Source organism: Schistocerca cancellata, chromosome 8 (genome assembly GCF_023864275.1).
Source record: "Schistocerca cancellata isolate TAMUIC-IGC-003103 chromosome 8, iqSchCanc2.1, whole genome shotgun sequence".
Taxonomy (NCBI): domain Eukaryota; kingdom Metazoa; phylum Arthropoda; class Insecta; order Orthoptera; family Acrididae; genus Schistocerca; species Schistocerca cancellata.
The window spans coordinates 345,266,010-345,291,118 of record NC_064633.1 but is presented as its reverse complement, the minus strand read 5'-3'; the positions used below and the strand labels follow the sequence as shown (position 1 = coordinate 345,291,118).

General features: G+C 44.0%; 1 protein-coding gene across 1 annotated transcript in view; it reads left to right on the top strand.

Annotated features, from left to right (window-relative positions):
• LOC126095564 (nose resistant to fluoxetine protein 6-like) overlaps window positions 1-25,109 on the top strand; it is a 586,153-nt gene that overhangs the window by 381,085 nt on the left and 179,959 nt on the right. Inside the window, exon 4 of the mRNA XM_049910342.1 lies at window positions 18,100-18,323. Coding sequence (XP_049766299.1) covers window positions 18,100-18,323 — 224 coding nt within the window. The remainder of the gene's footprint in view (window positions 1-18,099; window positions 18,324-25,109) is intronic.

Below are 25,109 nucleotides of genomic sequence, written 5' to 3'. Positions count from 1 at the left end.
AGCATAGCTAGGCCCTTAGAGAGCTCACTGATATGATGTAATGATGCTCATAAGAAGTCAACAGTTGGTGGTATTTATTGTTCCTAACTTCTGTAGTAGGTTGCATGTTTTTTTTTTATCGGAATTCCGATACGTTCATTATTCAGTAGATTGGAAATCAATAACGGGCTAAGCGCCAAAAAAAAAAAAATTGAGTTAGACCCGAAAAGCCGAGATAAGAGCCTTTGCGAACAACCTGAAAAGCGGGCTAAGCGTTACGGTCATTTCTAGTAGTGCACATAAAGCCTGAAAAATAGCATGAGCTGTATGTGCTGGCCCACTGATAAGGGTAAAGCGGGCTAAGTACCACAAACCTTTGTAACTGTTTGCAGCTTGCGACAGAGATTTTGCCCAACTGAAAAAAACGTAAGAGACTGGAAGAACGCTGGAGTGTCAGGTACATTAAGGACCTTGTAAAACGTGTGGAGAAAGGAACAGCTAAAAATCCAGCCTGAGGACTTTTTTATTTTATTTTAAGAAAGCAGTCGATACACATATTAACACAATGAAAATAAATATTTCCAAATGTAGTTGGATTCAAGTGAAGAAAATTGCACCTGGTGTCAAGACGAGAACAGTGTTTAAGAGACTTGAAGTCTGACGCACCTACAAGATTTTCGAGAAAGGGATTACCACTGACGTAATAAGGAGCTTCGTTTCATCGTCACAACAATGTAAAAACAACTTATGAGCTGGAAAGAAAAAGGATCTGCAACAGATGCTGCCGTATCTGAAAGCAGTTAATAGAACATTTTTCCAACAGTTAATCAAATAACATTGCTTTGTGCTCTATCAAATTAAAAGAAGGATTAAAAATAATTTAATCACATGATAGTGTATCTGTTTAACGAATATGTTTAAATTTTGTTTATTAACGAAACAGATAAATGCTTGAGATTTCTTTCATTAGCTGTTAACCCGTTTTTGCCGATTCCTTTGTGACATTTAGCAAGTTCTGCGTTTTTCTGAATAAAATATTTATTTTCGTTGATAAAACGAAGGGAATTTACAAAATTTAGCAGTAGTTGTTTGGCTCTTACTGTAGTTAATTTTTTCATCATTTGTAGAACATCCAACAACTATATCAATCAATGCTATGCCGAAAAACTGCTTGCACAAGGACCAGACGTGGACCAACGCGTTATTGACTTGCTCAGTTTGTGAAGCTCTTCCTCTTGAGCAAACATCCAATTATTTTGAAATTGTAATCATTTGTTCGTCTGCACACATACGTCATATCTGCCGATTTCCGTCCCATTCTGTTAATTCCTTCGTGGTGCATCTTTTCTTTTTCTGTCTTAGAGTGTACTTTGAAGAGTATCGCACATTGTTCAGATTTTTTTCACCGGAACTACAAAAAAAACACAACGGCTTTTCTGGCACATTTGTGCTGCTAACATTGCCGTCCCAATATTTTTCTCTCTACCTGATTGTTTTTATATCGGGTATTGTTCCCGAAACTTGCTCCAGCAAGTCGTCAAATGTAAACTGGCAGGTGTCATTTCCTTCTATGTAACTGAATACCTCCCGTATTGATACAGGTATTCCTTGACCGTCAGGTGCTGGCCCTGTTTTTTGTAACAATCGTCGTGATACTTTTCATCTGCACCATGCAAATCTCCAACGGAGCACACAGTCTCCAGCCGGCCCTCTTCATTCATCATTACTCTCCTGTGCATCAACTGTAACAGTGCCAGCGTAACAGAAGGATCAAATATCACAAACCTTTCGCCGCAAGTGTTAGGGAATTTCCTCCTGTTTCTCGAGAAATTCATCGTCAACAGCTTCCGCACAAAGCAGTCAGTCAGTTTTAACATCAAATTACTCTTCAGCTAACCGAAACGTAAGACTCCATGAATGCTTTTCCTATGAAAGAGCTTTTCTCAGAAATACCTTTATCAGTCAGTTCTAGTGTACTCTTTGCTACAAGAAGCATTCCCGTCGTTTCCCACCAACGTTGCATAGACCACTGACAATATAATTCTCACAAATTTAGCACTTCTCAGTCACTTTTTATAGAAACCTATTTTACTCAAAAACCTTCTTAACAAGTGCAAATAAGTACACAATAATATAACAATAAAGTAAGAAGTGGAAAACTACCCTAATTCACCCATTGCATAACAAAGGGGATAGAACCAATGTTAATAATTACCAAAGAGTCTTTCTTCTCCCGATCACATACAAATTAATTCTATAGCAGTGTTTACCTGATCGAGCCCAAGAACAGTTAGAACCTAAAATTGGTGAATACCAATCAGGCTTTAGACCAAACAAATCCTTTGCGGAACAAATTCTGAATTTGAAACTAATCCTTAGACACCAAAAGATTTTTAGTAACAATAATGTATGTACATTTGTGGATTTTAAAAAGGCCTACGACCCAGTTGATCGTGAATCTCTTTTCCAGATTTTAAAAGAACAACGGCCTAGATAATAAAACACACTGATTAAGGAAAAGTTAACTGACACTAGCTCTAAAATTAAATTCATGGGTGAAATGTCAGAACCATTTTATGTAAAGACTAGTGTTAGACAGGGAGATGGACTCTCCCAATTACTGTTTAACAGTGTTTTAGAAAAGGTAATTACAGAATGGCGAGAGCAAACGTCGAGTCGAAATATAGACCAATCAATCAAGTTAGGTAGAAGTAATACTAGAGTAGATTGTCTCGCCTTTGCAGAATGTCTGGCAGTTCTAACTGGAGATATTACTACAGCTCAAAAACAAATTGAAATTCTTAAAGAAGTCGCGGAAAAAGTAGAACTACAAATATCATTCGAAAAATCGGAATATATGACATGTAATAAAAAACACCAAATATTTTGAACTCGAAATAGGGAGATATAAAAAGGGTTCCTCAGTTTAAATACTTGGGGGAAGTCATACAATAAAACGGTCCCGAAAAAGAAGCAAACGAAGTTCGCTGTCAAAAAATGGCAACTGCATTCAGATTACCACAAAATATTTATAATAAAAAATCACTTTCTAAATTCAGTAAAGTTAGGCATTACAGTACTGTAATCAAACCTGAATGTTTTTATGGAGAAAAAACTTTAATTTTAAATGGAAAGGGGGATATTGAAGAAATTCAAAATAAAGAAAGAAAGATTGTTAGCGAAATATTAGGCCCCAAAATTACTGATGGAGAAACTTCTAGGCTGAGAAGTAACAAGGAAATAGAAGAATACACAGAAATGCATGGTAACATGAGAAAACGAAGTCTTTAATTTTATGGGCACATTAAAAGAATGGTACCCACTAGGTTGACAAACAAAATAGTAGAATTCTACGAAAACAGAAGTAAGGTCAAAACCGAGCCAATGAAAGGGATTGCTTCGATTAAGCAGGACCTTAAAGTAGCCGGTGTTACTGAGACAGACGTTACAAATAGAAAAACATTCATACGAAAGATATTTGAGTGGAAAGTTGGTCATAGGGGAACTAGAAAACGGACTGTAACACCATGGTCTGAGGAAACTCCACAACACCAGCACAATAAAGTTTTTCATCTACTCAAAAACGAGAATTGGACGGGAAATGCTGGAGAGGTATAGTGTGAAGAGCGAGCAGGTGAAGACACACTGTCTAACCAACTACGTGACAAGAACTACCTACAGGCGTTTGTATCCTTCTGTAGTGGGCCTTTCAATTGAGTGGCAACGCAGTACTCAGTCATGCCTGTTTATTTTTCATGAAATGTGTTTTTCAGTTTACAGAATACATTAATTAGTAACTTATACAACTAACACAAGAAACCTGCCCAGATAGCCATGCATGTTAAGAAGCCGCTTCTGTAACAGAGAGATGCACCAGCCCTCGATCAAAGCCTGGCAAGTTAACGACGAGAGTCAGAGTGTCGATCAGCCAGGATGTGGTTTTTAGGTGGCTTCCCACTTCCCGCTACGTGAATGCAGAGCTGGTACCCAAGTGCTGCCTCAGGGCAATAAGAGGAAGGATGGGGAGGGGAAGGGGGCCAATGGCAGGAAGGGCACCTGGCCAACCCTTAAATTAACTGTGCTGCATCAGTTAATGCCATGCCGAATGTGCGCTGATGTGGGACAAAGGCAGGAAGTGCATTTGGCCACCCCTTAAATTAACGATTCCTCATCCATTAATGCCGTGACATACGTGTGCTGATGTGGGACAAAGTTAGGAAAGGCATCCGGCCACCCATTAAACTAACCATGCCACATCCGTTAATGCCACGCTGAATGTGCACTGACATGGGACAAAGCGAGGAAGGGCATCAGGCCACCCCTTAAATTAATCATGCCACATCTGTTAATGTTGTGCCGAACGTGTGCTGATGTGGGACAAAGGCACAGGAAAAAAGAAAAAGAAAGAAGATATAGCTAAAGCAAGAAACATACACATACAGGATCTATGTAAATCACCAGATGCTGCACTGTACTAGGGAGAGAATGATTCTTACAAGGGACACCTTTGATCTCTAATGCTCAGAACCACACGAAACCATGTTTATCCTAACACTCTACAGTAAAAACAACAGTGGTCTGTGTCATTTCCATGCAAAACTCAGCCTTTGTCTGCTGGCACCACCAGACATAGCCATGATGTACCTGCACTTACAAGTGCTCGAGTTGAGTGTATGGTATATTTGCAGTACAAATGTATCTCTTGGAGAGTTTGCGTGTGAATTACTGCATAAACAGTGTACAGTGATAACATGAAGACAATTAATTCTACAAATATGGTCCAAATGTTAGGGACAAAGTTGCCACTTGCTGAATATGGAAATGAAATCGGGGTCAAGGATAGAGTGTTCACGGGTATATTATATAACACAACAATTCAGAAGTATACTAAGGATGACACAGAAATACATGAGGTTATGCTGGATAGATATACAGATTTTGAAGGACAGGAAGAACCTGAAGGTGGATGTCGAAACAGTACACGACATTCATCTCCAAAGCAACAGGAACAATTCAGTCCAAATGAGTACGAACTATCTTCTCCCAAGCGATAGAGGCCCATTGTGTTAAGATATTGATGACAGCATAGATGGTTCAAATGGCTCTAAGCACTATGGGACTTAACATCTGAGGTGAACAGTCCCCTAGACTTAGAACTACTTAAACGTAACTAACCTAAGGACATCACACACATCCATGCCTGGGACAGGATTCGAACCTGCGACCTTAGCAGCGGCGTGGTTCTGGACTGAAGCGCCTAGAACCAACCGCTCGGCCACAGTGGCCGGCGATGACAGCATACTAGAGAATATGTATGAAGACTATTACAATGGTGGCTCCAATTCCTATAGTAAAATAATTAGGCACTGTAAATGCATTAGAAGTAAATCAAATTGCAGATTAATTCTAAATTATGTGTCTAGCAAAAGGCAAGCAGAAGCTCGTTTCAGAGGAAACAGACTATCGCAATGACAAACTATAAAAGAGCATCTAATACCGCAGTCTGATGGAACAAGGTCTTATGGATCTACAGTTCACTATTGGCTTCTGCAAATGTGTGACCGGGAAGCATCTGAAATAGCTGGCTTGAACAATTTCAAGGCTTCGGTTTCCTATATCGACAATCGTAAGGCTGCAGATGGCTTTTCATCCAGGCATATTACCACATTTGCCACACATAGGGACACAGAAGACGATAATAGTATATGTCAAAACGAATGATAGTTTGCGGTGGAAGTTAATATGTTTATAGTGTGGAGAAACGAAATGTTTGGAACAGTTCAAATGGTTCAAATGGCTCTGAGCACTATGGGACTTAATATCTGAATTCATCAGTCCCCTAGAACTTAGAACTACTTAAACCTAACTAACCTAAGGACATCACACACATCCATGCCCGAGGCAGGATTCGAACCTGCGACCGTAGCGGTCGCGCGGTTCCAGACTGAAGCGCCTAGAACCGCTCGGCCACACCGGCCGGCTTGTTTGGAACAGTGATTGGAGTAAATTCCAGAAGTTAATGTCTACATCATCAACACTATCTCACAGAGGAGAGAAAACTAAGTATGCGTAAAGCTCCACCCACGGCTACACAATTGATGTCGCTTTATCAAAGACTGGAAGACTAGCAAACAAGCTGTTACATCTGTTTTCAAGAGGCAGAAGGCACTTTCGGCCCAAATCTTTCAAAGAAACTTGCAAAAACTTGCCCACGAAACATTTATGTACAGGCAAGTAAAAGTGGAAAAATAAAGAACACACATGTATTTTGTGCATTACAATCACTTTAAGCAGAGGGTTTTTGCATTGCTGATTGAAAATCTAATGAGACACTGACGACGGCGTGTGACGAGGACCTCCCGTCGGGTAGACCGCTCGCCTGGTGCAACTCTTTCGAACTGACGCCAATTCGGCGACCTGCGCGTCGATGGGGATGAAATGATGATGATTAGGACAGCACAACACCCAGTCCCTGAGCGGAGTAAATCTCCGACCCAGCCGGGAATCGAACCCGGGCCCTTAGGATTGACAGTCTGTCACGCTGACCACTCAGCTACCGGGGGCGGACAATGATACACGGAAGTCACTGAATTACGTAGAATTTCCCTATGGAATTGATGCCTTGTTACTATGTTCCTCTCTGTTAAAATGTCACTCGTGATAGAATACAACGTTTTGCATGGAAATAACACAGACAACTGCTTTTTAAGACTGAATCTTATTCTAAGCATGGTATCGTGAGGTTCCGAGCGTTCAAGGTCGAAAGTGTCCCTGGTTAGCCATCCTGTGCGACAAGAGAGGCAACTTACTTCAATTCAAGACTAGGCAGTGTGACTGTAAACTGAAGAGTGAACATCTCTAGTGAAGTGAGAAGTCGCATTTCCGTGGAGATCGTCACATCTGAAATATCCACAGGATGACTAAGAATCAGTTTCCTGTGTAGCAGTGCAGAGCAATGTGCAGGGGTATACGTAGATTCTGTCCCTGTGCGTTTCTTGCGTTGGTTTTATTAGAACCTTATATCTGAATTCCGTACAGCGTTTACGCATTTTGTGGAAAATACACACTCCCCAGGCGTGTCTGCGCACTGAGTCGCTACTGGTTTGTAAGGCGCGCTTGAGAAAGGTCGGTATAATTGCGAAACAGCTTGTAGTTGATTCTTATTATGTACTGTGGTAGATAGAGTGGGGCCTCACCGGTTCTTCCGCTCGCGGACGCACAGAAGAGGGACGAGAATAACCACATACCGGCGACCGGTCTTACCTCACACTTCTACCCTCCACTCTCAGCCCCACTCTCCCTCTACCCGTCACAAACGCAGAAAGTGTATCCCTTACTACGGCTTTGCTGTACTTACATGTAGTACATACATTACGCTTTCTATATTAGTAAACACCTTCAAACAGCCAGTCCCAGTTCCAAGATGCCAGACCAATGACTTCCAGAGTCAACATAAATTTGACTTTCGGTATTTTTTACATAATTATTGACTTAAAAATTTAAAATCCTGTCATGAACTACTCTTAAGCAGGTATAATCTTACGTTAAGGTTTAACACAATAAGTCAAGTACTGAAGTTAGAAAGTCTTAATGTAGTGTAACTCATGGCGCGTAAATTACCCAGACTACGAGGCAGTACAAAAAAACAAAAAAAAACGGAAGAATATAGCCACGGGCAGAGTTCATGTAGTACGCATTTCCTCCGCTATACGTGTATAGCGTAATTCTGCCAGTTCAGTGCCGCCCTTGTTGTCGACCAAGCTTGGCTCAAATGGTTCAAATGGCTCTGAGCACTATGCGACTTAACTTCTGAGGTCATCAGTCGCCTAGAACTTAGAACTAATTAAACCTAACTAACCTAAGGACATCACACACATCCATGCCCGAGGCTGGATTTGAACCTGCGACCGTAGCGGTCGCTCGGTTCCAGACTGTAGCGCCCAGAACCGCACGGCCACTCCGGCCGGCTCGACGAGGCTTGTTCTGTTCATTCGCAGTTAATGTTTTTGCTAGTGCTGTTATGCTCTAGTTTCGTTTTTTAAGACACCAAGTTTAAGTGAGCAACGTGTAGCAGTGAAATTTTATTTTCTACTAGTAAAAATGCTGCTGAAACTGTTTTAATGTCGAAAACAGCTTACCAAGATGACGCTATGGGAAAAACTCAAGTGTACGAGTGGTTCGCTCGATTAAAAATCTGCACGTCAATCAGCTGCCCGAATCGACGAAAATACTGAAAAATTTCGAGAGATTGTGCTCGCAGACCGTCGACAGACAATTGACGAACTGTCAAAGATTAGCTAAAAACTGTGTTCGTCAAAACAGACCCCATTTGTGGCAGATAGGAAACTGATTCTTCCATAAATATAACGTACATGCAAACACAGCCATCTCTGTTAAATAGCTTTTGGCTCTGCCCCGCGCACTTTACTTGCCTGACCTGATTCCTCCCACGTATGAAAAGGGGCATGAAAGGACGCTAATTTAACAACATCGAAGAAGCCAATTTAAAAACGAGGGAGGAGCTACCAGCTATTTCTAAGGATGACTATAAAAAATGTTTCGAACTGTGGAAGCACAGTTGGGACAAAGGTATTAGTTGTAATGGAGGGTTTGTTGAAGGGGATAAGGTTGTTTTGTAAACAATTTGAAAATTTACCCCCTGTATATTCATTCAGTACATGAGAAATAAATGCCGTGTGACTAGGGCCTCCGGTCGGGTAGACCGTTCGCCGGGTGCAAGTCTTTCGATTTGACGCCGCTTCGGCGACTTGCGCGTCGATGTGGATGAAATGATGATGATTAGGACAACACAGCACCCAGTCCCTGAGCAGAGAAAATCTCCGACCCAGCCAGGAATCGAGCCCGGGCCCTTAGGATTAACATTCTGTCGCGCTGACCACTCAGCTACCGGGGGCGGACAGTACTTGAGAATGAGAACACTTCATGAGCTCCAACGAACTTGACACACAATTTTAAACTTTTTCGAAACTTTTTCTCAATGATACCATCCACAAAATAACGAAATGAAAAAACTTTACCGCTTACAACATATTCGCTGTTCATGTAGTAAAAGTTCAGCATGAGGCATGACGTATTAATTTATTACTTCTTTACTGCCGTCTCCATTCGGGACTAATTTTGCAGACTGCGTTGTCATATACCAATGAATGTACCTGTAAAAATACATCATTATACGACATACTGCTCAGGAGATATGATGTTATAAACATTGAGATATTTTTTCATTAATCTATGGGTGAATAATCCAAAACTAACAAAAGGTTTTACATGCTTAACATCAATTATTTGTTAACACATGAACTCATTTGTAAAGGCATCAGATGTCTCAAGCTGTGTTATACGTGGAAGTTCTATTCTTGAAAGAACGGGCGGTTGGAGAAGTTGCAAGTTTTTAATAATCTACAATTTTTTAATTCCATGTATCGTGCAAACTACGACAGCGTGCTGTAAAGTAATGCCTCCGAATTTATGTGAAAGCATTTAAAGCTTTTTAAATAAAACAAACGTTATTAAGACTCTACATCTTTATTTTTCATCTAAACGTATTTTCAGCCCTCTGCCGCTATACAGCAACGAATTGTAGCATGTAATATGGCAGTGTGTAATGTAGTTGTGTCGCTGCATGAGAAACAGCATGCTATAATCGAATGTCGAATTCGAAGAGGCTGTCCACACATGGAGCTCACCTTCAGCATAACAATACCAGACCACACACGAGCGCTGCGTCCTGCAACATTCCGACGCCCGTCATCGATCATCCCCCATACAGCCCGTACCTGGCCCCGTCCAATTTTCATCTGTTTCCAAAACCTAAAGAACACCTTGGAGGACTTCACTTTGGTAGTGATGTAACGGTGCGAATAGAGGATAGCTCGTGGCTCTGTCAGCAAAGTCATTCTGCAGTGACGGTATCAAAGTAGTCTCTCGTTAGGAGAAATGTGTTCTTCGCCACGGTGACTATGATGAGAAATAAATATGCAGATATGAAGAATAAAGATGTACAAGGGTAACCAAGTGTGTTTTATTTAAAAAATTTTAAGAGTTTTCACATAAAAAAATTCGGAGGCATTATTTTTCAGCACACCGTCGTATTAGTCTTGGAGGGAAAAAAATAAATAGCGCCTTTTTGTAGGAAATTTAAAGATTACTTTTGTACAGTGCATCGCCGGCCGCGGTGGCCGAGCGGTTCTAGGCGCTTCAGTCTGGAACCGCGCGACTGCTACGGTCGCAGGTTCGAATCCTGCTTCGGGCATGGATGTGTGTGATGTCCTTAGGTTAGTTACGTTTAAGTCGTTCTAAGTTCTAGGGGACTGATGACCTCAGATGTTAAGTCCAATAGTGCTCAGAGCCATTTGAACCATTTGTACAGTGCATCGTTTTCTCCAGAGGCCGCGGTTTCCAAGTTATAAGTGACCTTTAAACAACAGTTTCAAAAACTAAATTCTATGGCTGAGCATTATTTTCTCTTCAGACCTTCCTAACTGTATTGTTTAGCAGAGAATATAAAACAGGCGTATGAACGGCCGACATAGGCGCATCATTAAGGGGTCCTCACGCGGGACGTGTTCCTCATCACGAAGCACGCAGGTCGTGGCGTCCGCCGAGTTGCTCCACGCTCTGAAACGATCCGCTACGTTTCACGGAACGTGCTCCTCATCGTGATTTACGACATCAGGGCCAGTTCTCCGCTGCATTTGGGGAGCAAACGAGACAGTTTCTTTATAAAAGTAAACGCGCGTAAAACAAGTTCGTGCTCTGTTAGTGATTGTCGAAGAAGAGCGGGGAAAGTCGCGAAGAACATTTTGGTCCAGTCAATGGCTTGAACAGCGAACTGCTGATGGAAGAACACTAAATAATGCACAATGATCCGAGATACGAACTAGTATAAGTTATTCGTTAACTTAATTGAATATCCATGCCATTTTCTAATTTTCTGTTTTAAACTGAATATAGTGAAAAGAACAGTTTCTAATGTCAGTTTGCTCCTGCATAACATCGACATTCTCGGTGTCGTATTGAATACCGTCGCCTCTGAAGTAACGACTTCTAATATGTATCAAGACCTCGAGTCGTTTTATAGGTTCATTCGAATGAAAGACGAGATTTTTTCGAAGCTGAAAAATGTACTTATCGGCAAGACACAAACATGTAGCAGCCCATAAAACTCAGAGATGGGTATATAAAAGACTTGATTTATATAAAAAGAGAGGTTCCAGTACTGTGACCTTCCAAGGGGAGGTGGGGGGGGAGGGGGGGAGGCGGGGAACGGGAGTGTCTGTGAGTTGAAAGTGTGAGTGCAATATTTGTATTGGTAAAAAATGAAGTTCTAGTGTACCACATCTCAAAATCTGCGATTCTGATTGTTTTTTCGTCAGAAGTACCAGTACGGGGTATTAGTGAGTACCATCACGAACGAGGTACTGGAATATTTAATAATATCAAAAGTCCCAGAGTGTAGCTTGTGTTTACTTAGTGACGTTGACTGACAGTCACTTCAAGATTTCTGACGACTGGGGAATATTCCAGTTGTTGGTCTACATAATAAGACTGCAGCAGACATATTATTTATAATAAATATCATCGACTGTTGCAGATAAACTTTTATGACATTAATAAGAACGACGCAGTATCTTTCAGAAAACAAAAGTTGAAAAAAAATTGAAAGTTCAAAAATGGTTCAAATGGATCTGAGCACTATGGGACTCAACTGCTGTGGTCATAAGTCCCCTAGAACTTAGAACTACTTAAACCTAACTAACCTAAGGACATCACACACATCCATGCCCGAGGTAGGATTCGAACCTGTGACCGTAGCGGTCGTGCGGTTCCAGACTGTAGCGCCTTTAACCGCTCGGCCACTCCGACCGGCAAAAATTGGAAGTAGCTAGACGCGAACCTGCTACCTTTTTCTTTGTAGTGCACTACACTATCAGTTTTCTGTGATTTTATTATAATAAATGGTACCTAAAATTACACGTTTTCGTGAGATCGTCAGTGTTCTGATGGTTTGAAATAGCTTTTATTCACACCACGTACTCTGTAATGAAAAGACCACCAAATACAGATTTCAACGCTATACTGGAGCCAACCAGACATGCGGTTTTTGTGGTGTGCATCACAGCACGTGACATTACCGGTCTCGCAAGCACCAGTGACCGTCTCAGGCGGGGAGCGAGTTGCGGTTCCAAACCAGTTTCACATTAAGTAGCTGCCCGTGCTCATACAGTCCTGCTCTCGATAACAGATGACAAAGGTAAGGGCTTTGCTAGGTGCCTTTTCATTGACGTACTGATTTCCTGGGTAACCTACTGTTCAAAAGACTTTGTGCAAACGTGACATTATTTTGACGCCACATGCTGTATCGAAGATGAAAACAGCTGTCTATTCACAACCCGCCAGGCGAATATGACGTTCAAAACAATAACACCCACTTCATATAGAGAGAACTGGAGGTTACGCTTTTTCTATACTGCAAGGTACGTTACACTCCCGAAGTTATGTCGTTTGTAAGTATGTAAAGTTCTGCATTGTTGTGGACTGGGCTGTGGTTAATGGAGAACTTAAAGTGTTCATTAAAGTGTGTTCATTAAAGCGTTCATTAAAGTGCTTCAGAAAAAAATAAGTTTTTTTTTTTTTTTTTTTTTTTTTTAGAAACTTTGAGAACTACTTTCAGGAGTTGATGTGTAATAAGAAAGGATCGGCAGCCATTCCAGCAGCAGCATATTTGTCTTATGTCCAACGAATAAATGCTGTTTCAAAAGTATGTAAAAGGGTCTATCGAAAAGGCGTTGTTATTGGTAAAAATTGTTGTAGCAAAATATGAAAAACGTCTTATTGGTGGTTAAAGATGTACTTCAATTGAAGAAATTTTTGTTTGCCAAAGAAGTGTCCTGAAAGAACTTGCTCTTAAATTTTCTTTTATACTTTATTCTCTGCGTTATCAAAAGTATACGTTCACTCCTAAAACAGACTTTTTTCGTATTAGATGCATTGTGCTGCCACCTGCTGCCAGGTACTCCATATCCGCGACCTCAGTAGTCATCAGACATCGTGAGAGAGCAGAGTGGGGCGCTCCGCGGAACTCACGGAATCCGAACGTGGTCAGGTGACTGGGGGTCACTTGTGTCATACGTCTGTACGCGAGATTTCTACACTCCTAAACATCCCTAGGTCCACTGTTTCCGATGTGATAGTGAGGTGGAAAAGGTGAAGGGACACGTACAGCACAAAAGCGTACAGGCCGACCTCGTCTGTTGACTGACAGAGACCGCCGACAGTTGAAGAGAGTCGTAAAGTCTAATAGGCAGCTATCTATCCAGACCATCACACAGGAGTCCGCCCCAGTAGCTGAGTGGTCAGCGTGACGGATTGCCGTCCTCCGGGCCCGGGTTCGATTCCCGGCTGGGTCGGAGATTTTCTCCGCTCAGGGACTGGGTGTTGTGTTGTGTTCATCATCATTTCATCCCCATCCGGCGTGCAGGTCGCCCAATGTGGCGCCGAATGTAATAAGACCTGCGCCAAGGCGGCCGGACCTGCCCCGCTAGGGGCCTCCCGGCCAATGACGCCAAACGCTCATTTCCATTTCATTTCCATCACACAGGAATTCCAAACATTATCAGGATCCACTGCAAGTAGAGGAAAGGTGCCTAATATGACACACACTTTTGTAAACCCATTTGAAAGATCTAAAAGTAAGTGCAATTGTATTTTTTATGATGGTAATAAGATCTTGCATTATTTAATTTTATCATACAATTTTCGTATTTACAGTAATAAAGAATCTTTCAGAGTAGTTATTAAATCTTCACTAACGAGGCATTTCGTAGAAATCAGATCAAGGTTTCCTAATATGAGACAGTAATAATATTTTGCTTTAATTGCTTTATTACATAATAATGACATATGAATATACAATTTTTACATGTGCATTTATTTCTGCTATCCTTCACTCATTTCACACTACTTAGGTTTGTATTTACGAAATCCGGGGAAAACAAAATTGTCTTCTGTGACACCACAATCTTCATGAGCCCAGCGATAACATTTCTTGCACTGTGCCCATTTCTCCCCGTGTTTGCCTTCAGAAAAGCGCCCAGTACAGAACAGACACACTGCGTCATCGTCATCACTGCTGTCTGAATCCCCACTGTCATCAAGATGGACATCGGGTGCCGAGTCACTAGACGATTCTTCTGCTTTAGGTCTACGATTGGAAGATTTTCCACTCTTCTCCCCAAATAACTTTCTCGCTGCTTTCTTAGCTTCAGCCTCTGATTTCTTCTGTTTAGATTCTTGCAATTGCTTCACATAAGGAGTTGAAGTTAGTAACTCAGCAGAGCACTAACGCGATGTTTGACCTATTTGACTAACTCCAGGTGGTTTTGCGATGTGTGGGAGAGGTCTGATGTCTGCCGGGCTGACAGCTTGACCATCATCTTGAGTAGTTTCATTTTCGTTTTTGGTATCTCTTTCTTGAAGAGCGTTAGCATGGCGATGAATTGAAAATTCATGTTCCCTAAAGATGTTTCTGTTGCATGGGATGAGACCTGTTTTTCTGAAGGCATTCACAGATACTTCCACTGTTGCTGCTCGGTTGTAAGCTGCCCCAAATAACTTGGCTATTAATAATGGGGTGATAGCACGACCTGGGTTACTTGCCAACCAAGTTTGTATCTCTTGTGCATATTAGGTTTTCAAAGGCCCCATAAATCCGACTTCAAGTGGCTGCATTTTATGCGTTGAGTGAGGTGGCAAACATGCAATATGAACATTGTTTTAATGTGCTTTATCTTACACATCGAGATTCTTTGTGGGGAATAATGCCCATCAAGAATCAAAATGACAGGGTCATTTGAAGATGGCTTTACATGACTCACAAAATGACCAAACCACTGAGTAAAAATGTGAGTTTGCATCCAGCCACTTGGATGACAAGCTGATATCGATCCTGCAGGTGCACCGTCCATCACGTTCCAGAAAACATTCCAATTTCTGATCATAAGACTAGTCAAAGTAATCCCTGTTTATGATAATTTAATGGAATTAAAATAAACGCAGTTGCCAAGTTGCCAAAATTTTACTACAAAAAATGATGAAATATTGTTATCTCATGATAGTATTGCGTAAATTACATATAAAAAATCATGGAGAACGATTTCCCCAAATATGCGATAGGTATCGTAATATGCGACACTGTCGCGTATTTGGATCCCCATAGTATCGCATATTAGGAATTTCGCCATCTTACACAAAGAATCACGCACTTGCTAACAACGTTCGTTGGAAAATGAACCTAATTGCCAATAATTATAGGTAATACCATTACAAATAGCAACAATAAAAGAGTACAGTAATATCCACTCACCTTTAAGCTGAAATATTGTCTCAACACCAATGTCGCAAAAACTCCAAACACAAGAAATTTTGTATCAACCTCTACGTACTGTGTCCGGCTCAACTATGGCGTCCTACTTGCTGTGTCGTCGTCTGGCACGCAATAGACTTGTTTAAGAAACTCTCCACCAGAGTGCAATCCCTACCATGAGCACAATTGGGGTGTCTCATATTAGGGAACTCTCGCATAATAGGCACCTTTCCTCTACTATGACAGTTAGGCGGGATGTGAGAAAACCTGGATTTCATGATCTAGCGGCTGCTCATAAGCCACACATCACGCCGGTAGTTGCCAAACGACGCCTCTCTTGGTGTAAGAAGCGTAAACATTGGACGTGGAAAAACGTTTTGTGTGTAGTGACGATTCACGGCACACAACGTGGCGAGTCCGCCGCTCGTGGTCTCGCGGTAGCGTTCTCGCTTCCCGAGCACGGGGTCCCGGGTTCGATTCCCGGCGGGGTCAGGGATTTTCACCTGCCTCGAGATGACTGGGTGTTTGTGTTGTCCTCATCATTTCATCATCATCCAGGAAAGTGGCGCAATTGGACTGAGCAAAGATTGGGTAATTGTACGGGCGCTGATAACCACGCTGTTGAGCGCCCCACAAACCAAACACCATCATCACAACGTGGCGATCCGATGGAAGGGTGTGGGTATGGCGAATGCTCAGTGAACGTCATCTGCCAGCGTCTGTTGTGCCAACAGTAAAATTCGGAGGCGATGCTGTTATGGTGTGGCCGGCCGCTGTGGCTGAGCGGCTCTAGGCGCTTCACTCCGGAACCGCGCTGCTGCTACGGTCACAGGTTCGAATCCTGCCTCGGGCATGGATGTGTGTGATGTCCTTAGGTTAGTTAGGTTTACGTAGTTCTAAGTCTAGGGGACTGATGACCTCAGTGTTAAGTCCCATAGAGCTTAGAGCCATTTGAACCATTTGTTATGGTGTGGTCGTGTTTTTCATGGAGGGGGCTTGCACCTCTTGTCGTTTAGCGTGTCATTATCACAGCACAGGCCTACACTGATGTTTTAAGCACGTTCTTGCTTCCCACTGTTTAAGAGCAATTCGGGAATGGCGATTGCATCCTTCAATAGGATCGAACACCTGTTCATAAGGCACGGCCTATGGCTGAGTGGTTACACGACAGTAATGCCCCTGTAATGGACTTGCTTGCACAGAGTCCTAACTTGAATCCTGTAGAACATGTTTGGCGTGTTTTGGAACGCTGACTTCGTGCCAGGCCTCACCGACCGACATCGCTACCTGTCCTCAGTGCAGCAATCCGTGAAGAGTGGGCTGCCATTCCCCAAAAAACATTCCAGCACATGATTGAACGTATGCCTACGAGAGTGGAAGCTGTCATCAAAGCTAAGGGTGGGCCAACACCATACTGAATTCCAGCATGACCAGTGGAGGGCACCATGAACTTGTAAGTCATTTTCAGCCAGGTGTCCGGATACTTTTGATCACATAGTGTAGACTGCTGAGACTAAGTTGCCTTTTAATTCTTTTGGAAGTGTGTCGGTCTTCTCTACGCTATTTATTCTGAGTGAACCAGATGTTCAACGTGCTTTGAATATTTATTGGCATTTGCGTGTTTCATGTTTAATTTGTAAATTGTTGACAATGACAGCTCACACTTAGAGAGAGGGAGAGAGAGAGAGAGAGAGAGAGAGAGAGAGAGAGAGAGAGAGGGAGGGAGGGAGAGAGCGTACTCTGTACACATAATCGAATATTAGAGTAGGAACATACTTCTATTACCTTAATAACGAAGTCCCATAACCTTTCAGAAAAGCGAAAGGGAGAAAAAAAAAGTAAGATGTGGCAAGATGCGAACCACCTTCGGTGCTATCCTACACTTCCCAACTCGATGCTCATTACCAAAAGAAATGGTTCAAATGGCTCTGAGCACTATCGGACTTAACTTCTGAGGTCATCAGTCCCCTGGAACTTAGAACTACTTAAACCTAACTAACCTAAGGACATCACACACATCCCTACCCGAGGCAGGATTCGAACCTGCGACCATAGCGGTCGCGCAGTTCCAGACTGTGGCGACTAGAACCGCTCGGCCACTATGGCCGGCTGCTCATTACCACTGCATCACGATAAACTAGCGGATTTCTACACTTTGGATTATAACTTACACCTCACGAAGGTTGTAATAGCCCTTGCATCATGGTGTGACGTTTAAGTACAGCAAATCGTAACAAGAATTCTTGTTTTTATAAATCTTCCAAGTGCCATTTTCTTGCAACGGGATACTTTAATAACACGCGAGCTACGATGCGAAACTGCAGATTCCAATATGGTGTTTCCCAAGCACCCAACACTGAACGTTAATGAAAGTCGGATAGTGGTTCCGGCGGTCTTTTATAACAGTGATGACGTCAAAATGACACCACGTTAGCTCAAAGTCTTGCAAACTGTCGATTACCCTGATTTCCCGCGTGATCCCGAGCGACCGCTATGCGTGTTGTGCAAGGGAACTAGTGTGACGTCACAAGTTCACTACGGGGCCCGCATTTCTCATGAGCCAAGCTGCATACAGTAGTGAGTCTCCGGGAGGCAAGAATCTGACATGCCAGATTCCTCATGTCACGCTTTGCAGAGTAGTAGAATCTCCTCGTCCACGCACTTTTTCATATCCAGCGTGAGGACGCTTTAGAGTGGTAGAGGTGCCAGTGAGGGTGTGCGTGGGCGTGTCGCAGGAGGCGGCGGCGTCGCGGACGCGCTTCCGGCGGGACCTGCTGGAGCGCGGCCTGTGCGTGCCTGCGGGGGCGGCGGCGCAGCAGGTGGCGGAGGGCGTGCAGAGCGCGCTGTCGGAGGCGGCCAGCGCCGAGGGCGTCACCGCGTCCGTGGAGGCTGCGGAGGGCGCCTGCCAGACGGCCGGCGTCGACGCCTTCCAGTGGGACACCGCGGACGTCGCCGTCGGGTGAGTGTCGGCCGAGTGCTTCTCCGCAAGGGATACACGAAAGAAAACGAACTTGCTTTCTCTTGACATTTTAAGAACAATCCTCAATCCGCTTCAACGTACTCTCCACTTGCACTAACACACTTGTCTAACCTTTTATTCTATTTCTCAAAACATTGTTTAAATTCATCTTTTGTGGAGCTTGAGAGCGCCTCTGTCGTTTTTTCTTTCACATCAGCAAAAACTCTTCCCTTTCGTATGTCTTTTCATTCGTTTTTTTGAGTCATCAGTCTTCTGACTGGTTTGATGCAACCTTCCCCCCCCCCCCCGTCTATAATTACCCAAATACACTACTGACCATTGCAACACCACGTAGACGACGTGCTAAAGACGCGAAATTTAACCGACGGGAAGAAGATGATGTGATATGCAAATAATTAGCTTTTCAGAGCATTCACACAAGGCTGGCGCCGGTCGCGACACCTACAACGTGCTGACATGAGGAAAGTTTCCAACCGATTTCTCATACACAAACAGCAGTTGACCGGCGTTGCCTGGTGAAACGTTGTCTTGATGCCTCGTGTAAGGAGGAGAAATGCGTACCATCACGTTTCCGACTTTGATAAAGGTCGGATTGTAGCCTATCGCGATTGCAGTTTATCGTATCGCGACATTGCTGCATCGCGTTGGTCGAGATCCAATGGCTATTAGCAGAATATGGAATCGGTGGGTTCAGGAGGGTAATACGGAACGCCGTGCTGGGTCCCAACGGCCTCGTGTCACTAGCAGTCGAGATGACAGGCATCTTATCCACATGGCTGTAACGGATCGTGCAGTCAAGTCTCGATCCCTGAATCAACAGATGGGGATGTTTGCAAGACAACAACCATCTGCACGAACAGTTCGACGACGTTTGCAGCAGCATGGACTATCAGCTCGGAGACCACGGCTGCGGTTACCCTTGACGCTGCATCACAGACAGGAGCGCCTGCGATGGTGTACTCAACGACGAACCCGGGTACACGAATGGCAAAACGTCATTTTTTCGGATGAATCCAGGTTCTGTTTACAGTATCATCATGGTCGCGTCCGTGTTTCGCAACATCGCGGTGAACGCACATTGGAAGCGTGAATTCGTCATCGCCAACCCGGCGTATTACCCGGCGTGATGGTATGGGGTGCCATTGGTTACACGTCTCGGTTAACTCTTGTTCGCATTCACGGCACTTTGAACAGTGGGCGTTACATCTCAGATGTGTTACGATCCGTGGCTTTCCCTTCATATCCCTGCGAAACCCTATATTTCAGCAGGATAATGCACGATCGCATGTTGCAGGTCCAGTAGGGGCCTTTCTGGATAAAGAAAATGTTCGACTGCTGCCCTGGCCAGCACATTCTCTACATCTCTCACCAACCGAAAACGTGTGGTCAATGGTGGCCGAGCAACTGGCTCGTCACAATACGCCACTCACTACTCTTGATGAACTGTGGTATCGTGTTGAAGCTGCATGGGCAGATGTACCTGTATACGCCATCCAAGCTCTGTTTGACTCAGTGCTCAGGCGTATGAAGGCCGTTATTACGGCCAGAGGTGGTTGTTCTGGGTACTGATTTCTCGGGATCTATGCACCCAAATTGCGTGAAAATGTAATCACACGTCAGTTCTAGTATAATATATTTTTCCAATGAATACCCGTTTATCATCTGCATTTCTTCTTGGTGTAGCAATTTTAATGGCCAGTAGTGTACACTCCTGGAAATTGAAATAAGAACACCGTGAATTCATTGTCCCAGGAAGGGGAAACTTTATTGACACATTCCTGGGGTCAGATACATCACATGATCACACTGACAGAACCACAGGCACATAGACACAGGCAACAGAGCATGCACAATGTCGGCACTAGTACAGTGTATATCCACCTTTCGCAGCAAGGCAGGCTGCTATTCTCCCATGGAGACGATCGTAGAGATGCTGGACGTAGTCCTGTGGAACGGCTTGCCATGCCATTTCCACCTGGCGCCTCAGTTGGACCAGCGTTCGTGCTGGACGTGCAGACCGCGTGAGACGACGCTTCATCCAGTCCCAAACATGCTCAATGGGGGACAGATCCGGAGATCTTGCTGGCCAGGGTAGTTGACTTACACCTTCTAGAGCACGTTGGGTGGCACGGGATACATGCGGACGTGCATTGTCCTGTTGGAACAGCAAGTTCCCTTGCCGGTCTAGGAATGGTAGAACGATGGGTTCGATGACGGTTTGGATGTACCGTGCACTATTCAGTGTCCCCTCGACGATCACCAGTGGTGTACGGCCAGTGTAGGAGATCGCTCCCCACACCATGATGCCGGGTGTTGGCCCTGTGTGCCTCGGTCGTATGCAGTCCTGATTGTGGCGCTCACCTGCACGGCGCCAAACACGCATACGACCATCATTGGCACCAAGGCAGAAGCGACTCTCATCGCTGAAGACGACACGTCTCCATTCGTCCCTCCATTCACGCCTGTCGCGACACCACTGGAGGCGGGCTGCACGATGTTGGGGCGTGAGCGGAAGACGGCCTAACGGTGTGCGGGACCGTAGCCCAGCTTCATGGAGACGGTTGCGAATGGTCCTCGCCGATACCCCAGGAGCAACAGTGTCCCTAATTTGCTGGGAAGTGGCGGTGCGGTCCCCTACGGCACTGCGTAGGATCCTACGGTCTTGGCGTGCATCCGTGCGTCGCTGCGGTCCGGTCCCAGGTCGACGGGCACGTGCACCTTCCGCCGACCACTGGCGACAACACCGATGTACTGTGGAGACCTCACGCCCCACGTATTGAGCAATTCGGCGGTACGTCCACCCGGCCTCCCGCATGCCCACTATACGCCCTCGCTCAAAGTCCGTCAACTGCACATACGGTTCACGTCCACGCTGTCGCGGCATGCTACCAGTGTTAAAGACTGCGATGAAGCTCCGTATGCCACGGCAAACTGGCTGACACTGACGGCGGCGGTGCACAAATGCTGCGCAGCTAGCGCCATTCGACGGCCAACACCGCGGTTCCTGGTGTGTCCGCTGTGCCGTGCGTGTGATCATTGCTTGTACAGCCCTCTCGCAGTGTCCGGAGCAAGTATGGTGGGTCTGACACACCGGTGTCAATGTGTTCTTTTTTCCATTTCCAGGAGTGTATTTCCTGGATGTATCCGAATCATTGTTTTCCTCTACAATTTTTACTCTCTACAGCTACCTCTAGTACCATGGAAGTTATTCCCTCATGACTTAACAGATGTCCTATCATCCTGTCCCTTCTCCTTGCCAGTGTTTTCCACATATTCCTTTCCTCTCCGATTGTGCGCAGAACCTCCTCATTGCTAATCTTAGCCGGCCCCGGTGGTCTAGTGGTTCTAGGCGCGCAGTCCGGAACCGCGGGACTGCTACGGTCGCAGGTTCGAATCCTGCCTCGGGCATGGATGTGTGTGATGTCCTTAGGTTAGTTAGGTTTAAGTAGTTCTAAGTTCTAGGGGACTGATGACCACAGAAGTTAAGTCCCATAGTGCTCAGAGCCATTTGAACCATTTTGCTAATCTTATCAGTCCACCTATTTTCCAACATTCTTCTGTAGCATCACTTCTGAAATACTTCGATTCTTTTCTTTTCAGGTTTTCCCACAGTCAATGTTTCATTAACATACAGCGCTGTGCTTCGTTCTAAGAAACAAACAAAGTCGCACAGGACGAGGTGGGGTGAGGAACAGGCGTCGGTTTGTGAGCAGGAGTATTGTCACGATGGAAAAACCAATCTACCGACTGCCACAAATCAGGCCGCTTCCACCGCACACCGTTGCACAAGCTGTTCAAAACTTTCAAGTAGAAAGTCTGGTTAACTGTCTGGCCCTAAGGAGCAAACCCTGAGTGGACGACTCCTCTCACATCGAAAAAAACAAATCAGCATTGTTTTTTGTTTGATTTCACCCGACGGACTTTGTTGGTACGAGCCGAAGATTAAGTCTTCCAGTGGCTTGTTTGTTACTTTGATTCTGGATCATAAGCGTAGCACCGAGTTTTTCCCCTGTAATAATTTTTGAAAAAAGGTTTGGATCATTGCGTGACTCTGCTTTCCAAGCACAGCATGCTTCCACGCTGCCTTGTTTTTATTCAGCAGTTAGCAGTGTAAGTAGGCTGTTTAGATTTTTATATGGGTAATGCCACGTAGCGCTCTATATGAAAATCACTGGCTGTGCTGTGTGCAGTATGTGGCTAGTTTGCATTGTTGTCTGCCATTGTTGTCATGAACTGCTACAGCTGGATGTGAACAGCGCGTAGCGTTGGGCAGTTGGAGGGGAGCCGCCAGCAGTGGTGGATGTGGGCAGAGAGATGGCGGAGTTTTGATAATTTGTAATACTGGATGTCAATTATGAATATTAAGCTGCCAGTAGTGGCGCTCGCTGTATTGCAGTTGTTCGAGCAACGAAGATTTTTGTGAGGTAAGTGATTTCTGAAAGGTATAGTTTAATGTTACTCAGGGCCATTCCGTTGCAGGGATTTTTGATAGTCAGATTGCGTTGCGCTAAAATTATTGTGTGTCAGGTTAAGCACAGTCTTGTACAATTGTTCTAAGGGGATGCAAATACTGTAGATTCAGGTTTTGCGTCCTCACCGTTTTCTCAAATGAGTCAAGACACATTTTCTGCTTGTCAAAATGTGAATGCGGCCGGTGAAAACGCACTGTCAAAAAGCATAGAGAAACAGATTCCAGACACTAATACATTATTATTGCAATTAATGCAACAAATGGAACAAAATCAGAGACAGATGGGACAAAATCTTCAAAAGTTAGACACAATGGAACAAAATCTTAAAAAGTTAGACACAATGGAACAAAATCTTAAAAAGTTAGACACAGTGGAACAAAATCTTCAAAAGTTAGACACAATGGAACAACACCAGAGACAAACACAGCAAAAGTTAGACACAATGGAACAAAATCTTCGGAAGTTAGACACCACACTTGAACAAACACGTGAAGATTTAGCTACTGAATTACATAACATTGAATCGAAATGTCAAAAAGTCTGTAATGACGTAAAAACACAAATTTGTGAGCATTTTCAGCCTATTTTTTCGCGGCATGAAAATGCATTACAGAATCACGAAGCAGCCATAAAAGAGCTGCAAACCATTGTTCATGAAAATCATGAGACCTTGTGGGCTAAAATTGACTCAGTTGCATCTACCGATTCGGTTACGCAACTGGCAAAAACTCAGGACAACTTAAAGAACACAGTAGATTCGATTTCAACACAAATGGACACTCTGAAACTTGGTTCAGAAAAACACACTGAGGAAATGTGTTCACTATCGGAGAAAGTAGCTGAACTTTCGGATCAGGTCACTAATTTATCTACAAAGGTAGATGCTGATCTGAATGACACAAGACCCGTAGCCTTCACTGACACAGAAGAGTATGAACAAATAAGAAAATTCAAACAAAATCAGAATCAAATTAATACGCAATACAAAAGAGAAAGGCGGGAAGTACAAGATCAGCTGACACAGGTAATACAAGAATTACGTATTTCAGAGGACACTCGCGCCCCAATAAGGGAAGAGGGACATATAAATACGGAAAAGCCACAAAATAATAACACAGGGCATTTCGGTAATTATGAAAGGAATTGGCAAGGTGCACCGAATTTTGAGATGGAACCGCCGACACGACGTAACAATGAGCGATATGTGACTCGCCGACATGATGACTTTGACTATAAGCTGTTCATTACTACACGTAAATTCAAAATATTCAAGAATTCTGCCAACGACATTCATCCACAAGCGTGGCTCCATCAATTCTCTCATTGTTTTCCTCCCAACTGGTCATTGGAGCACAGATTAGAATTTATGTGTGGCTACTTGGAGAATGAACCAGCTGTAAGAATGCGATCGGTCATTCACGATTGCCACAGTGAAGGAGAATTTTACCATGCCTTCCTCTCAGCATATTGGTCTCAGGCCACACAAGACCGCGTAAAACATAGCATCATGATGATGAAACACTTTGAACAATCTGAATTTTCCAGTCTTGTCAAATATTTTGAAGACATGTTGCACAAGAATCAATACCTGTCAAACCCATACAGCCCCTCAGAACTCATCCGCATTTGCTTAATCAAACTGCCTGAACATTTGAGACATATTATTTTAGCAGGACGTTGCAAAGACGACATTGAAGCTTTTCAGGGACTGTTACAAGAACTGGAAATTGACACAGACAGTCGCGGGATGCGAAAACAGGAAAACAATCATTACAGGTCACATCCGTCACAATTCCGTGACGACAGAAACAATAAATGGCCACGACAAACCTATTCTTACAACGTAAATCGTGACCAAAACAGACACCACCCATATGATAACCACTGGCAGAGTAATAGTTACAGGGAAAGATCACCTTTCCGCGGTAATGACTATCACAGAGACAATCAGAGAAACAGACAATATGGGACCCAAAATAACTATTATCAAGGGAGACAGAATAACTTTAGACGCAACGGTCCAGCGCGTAGTTACGATTCAAGGAGAAATTCTCCACCATGTGACCGACAAGAAAGAAACTATGGAAACTACCGACATGACGACAGACGATATGATCGTAACGACAGACCTGAATTGCATCAGAACTGGCGGGTTTCTAACAGAGCTGGGCCCTCTCGGCAAGGCGAATTTGTGGAAGTTCGGCCTCCTAATCCCAGTAACGGCGCGCGCCAACAAAGAAACAGACAATGACTTGCACCGCAGGCTGCCGCGTGCGCCGGCTGGCTCCGAGAA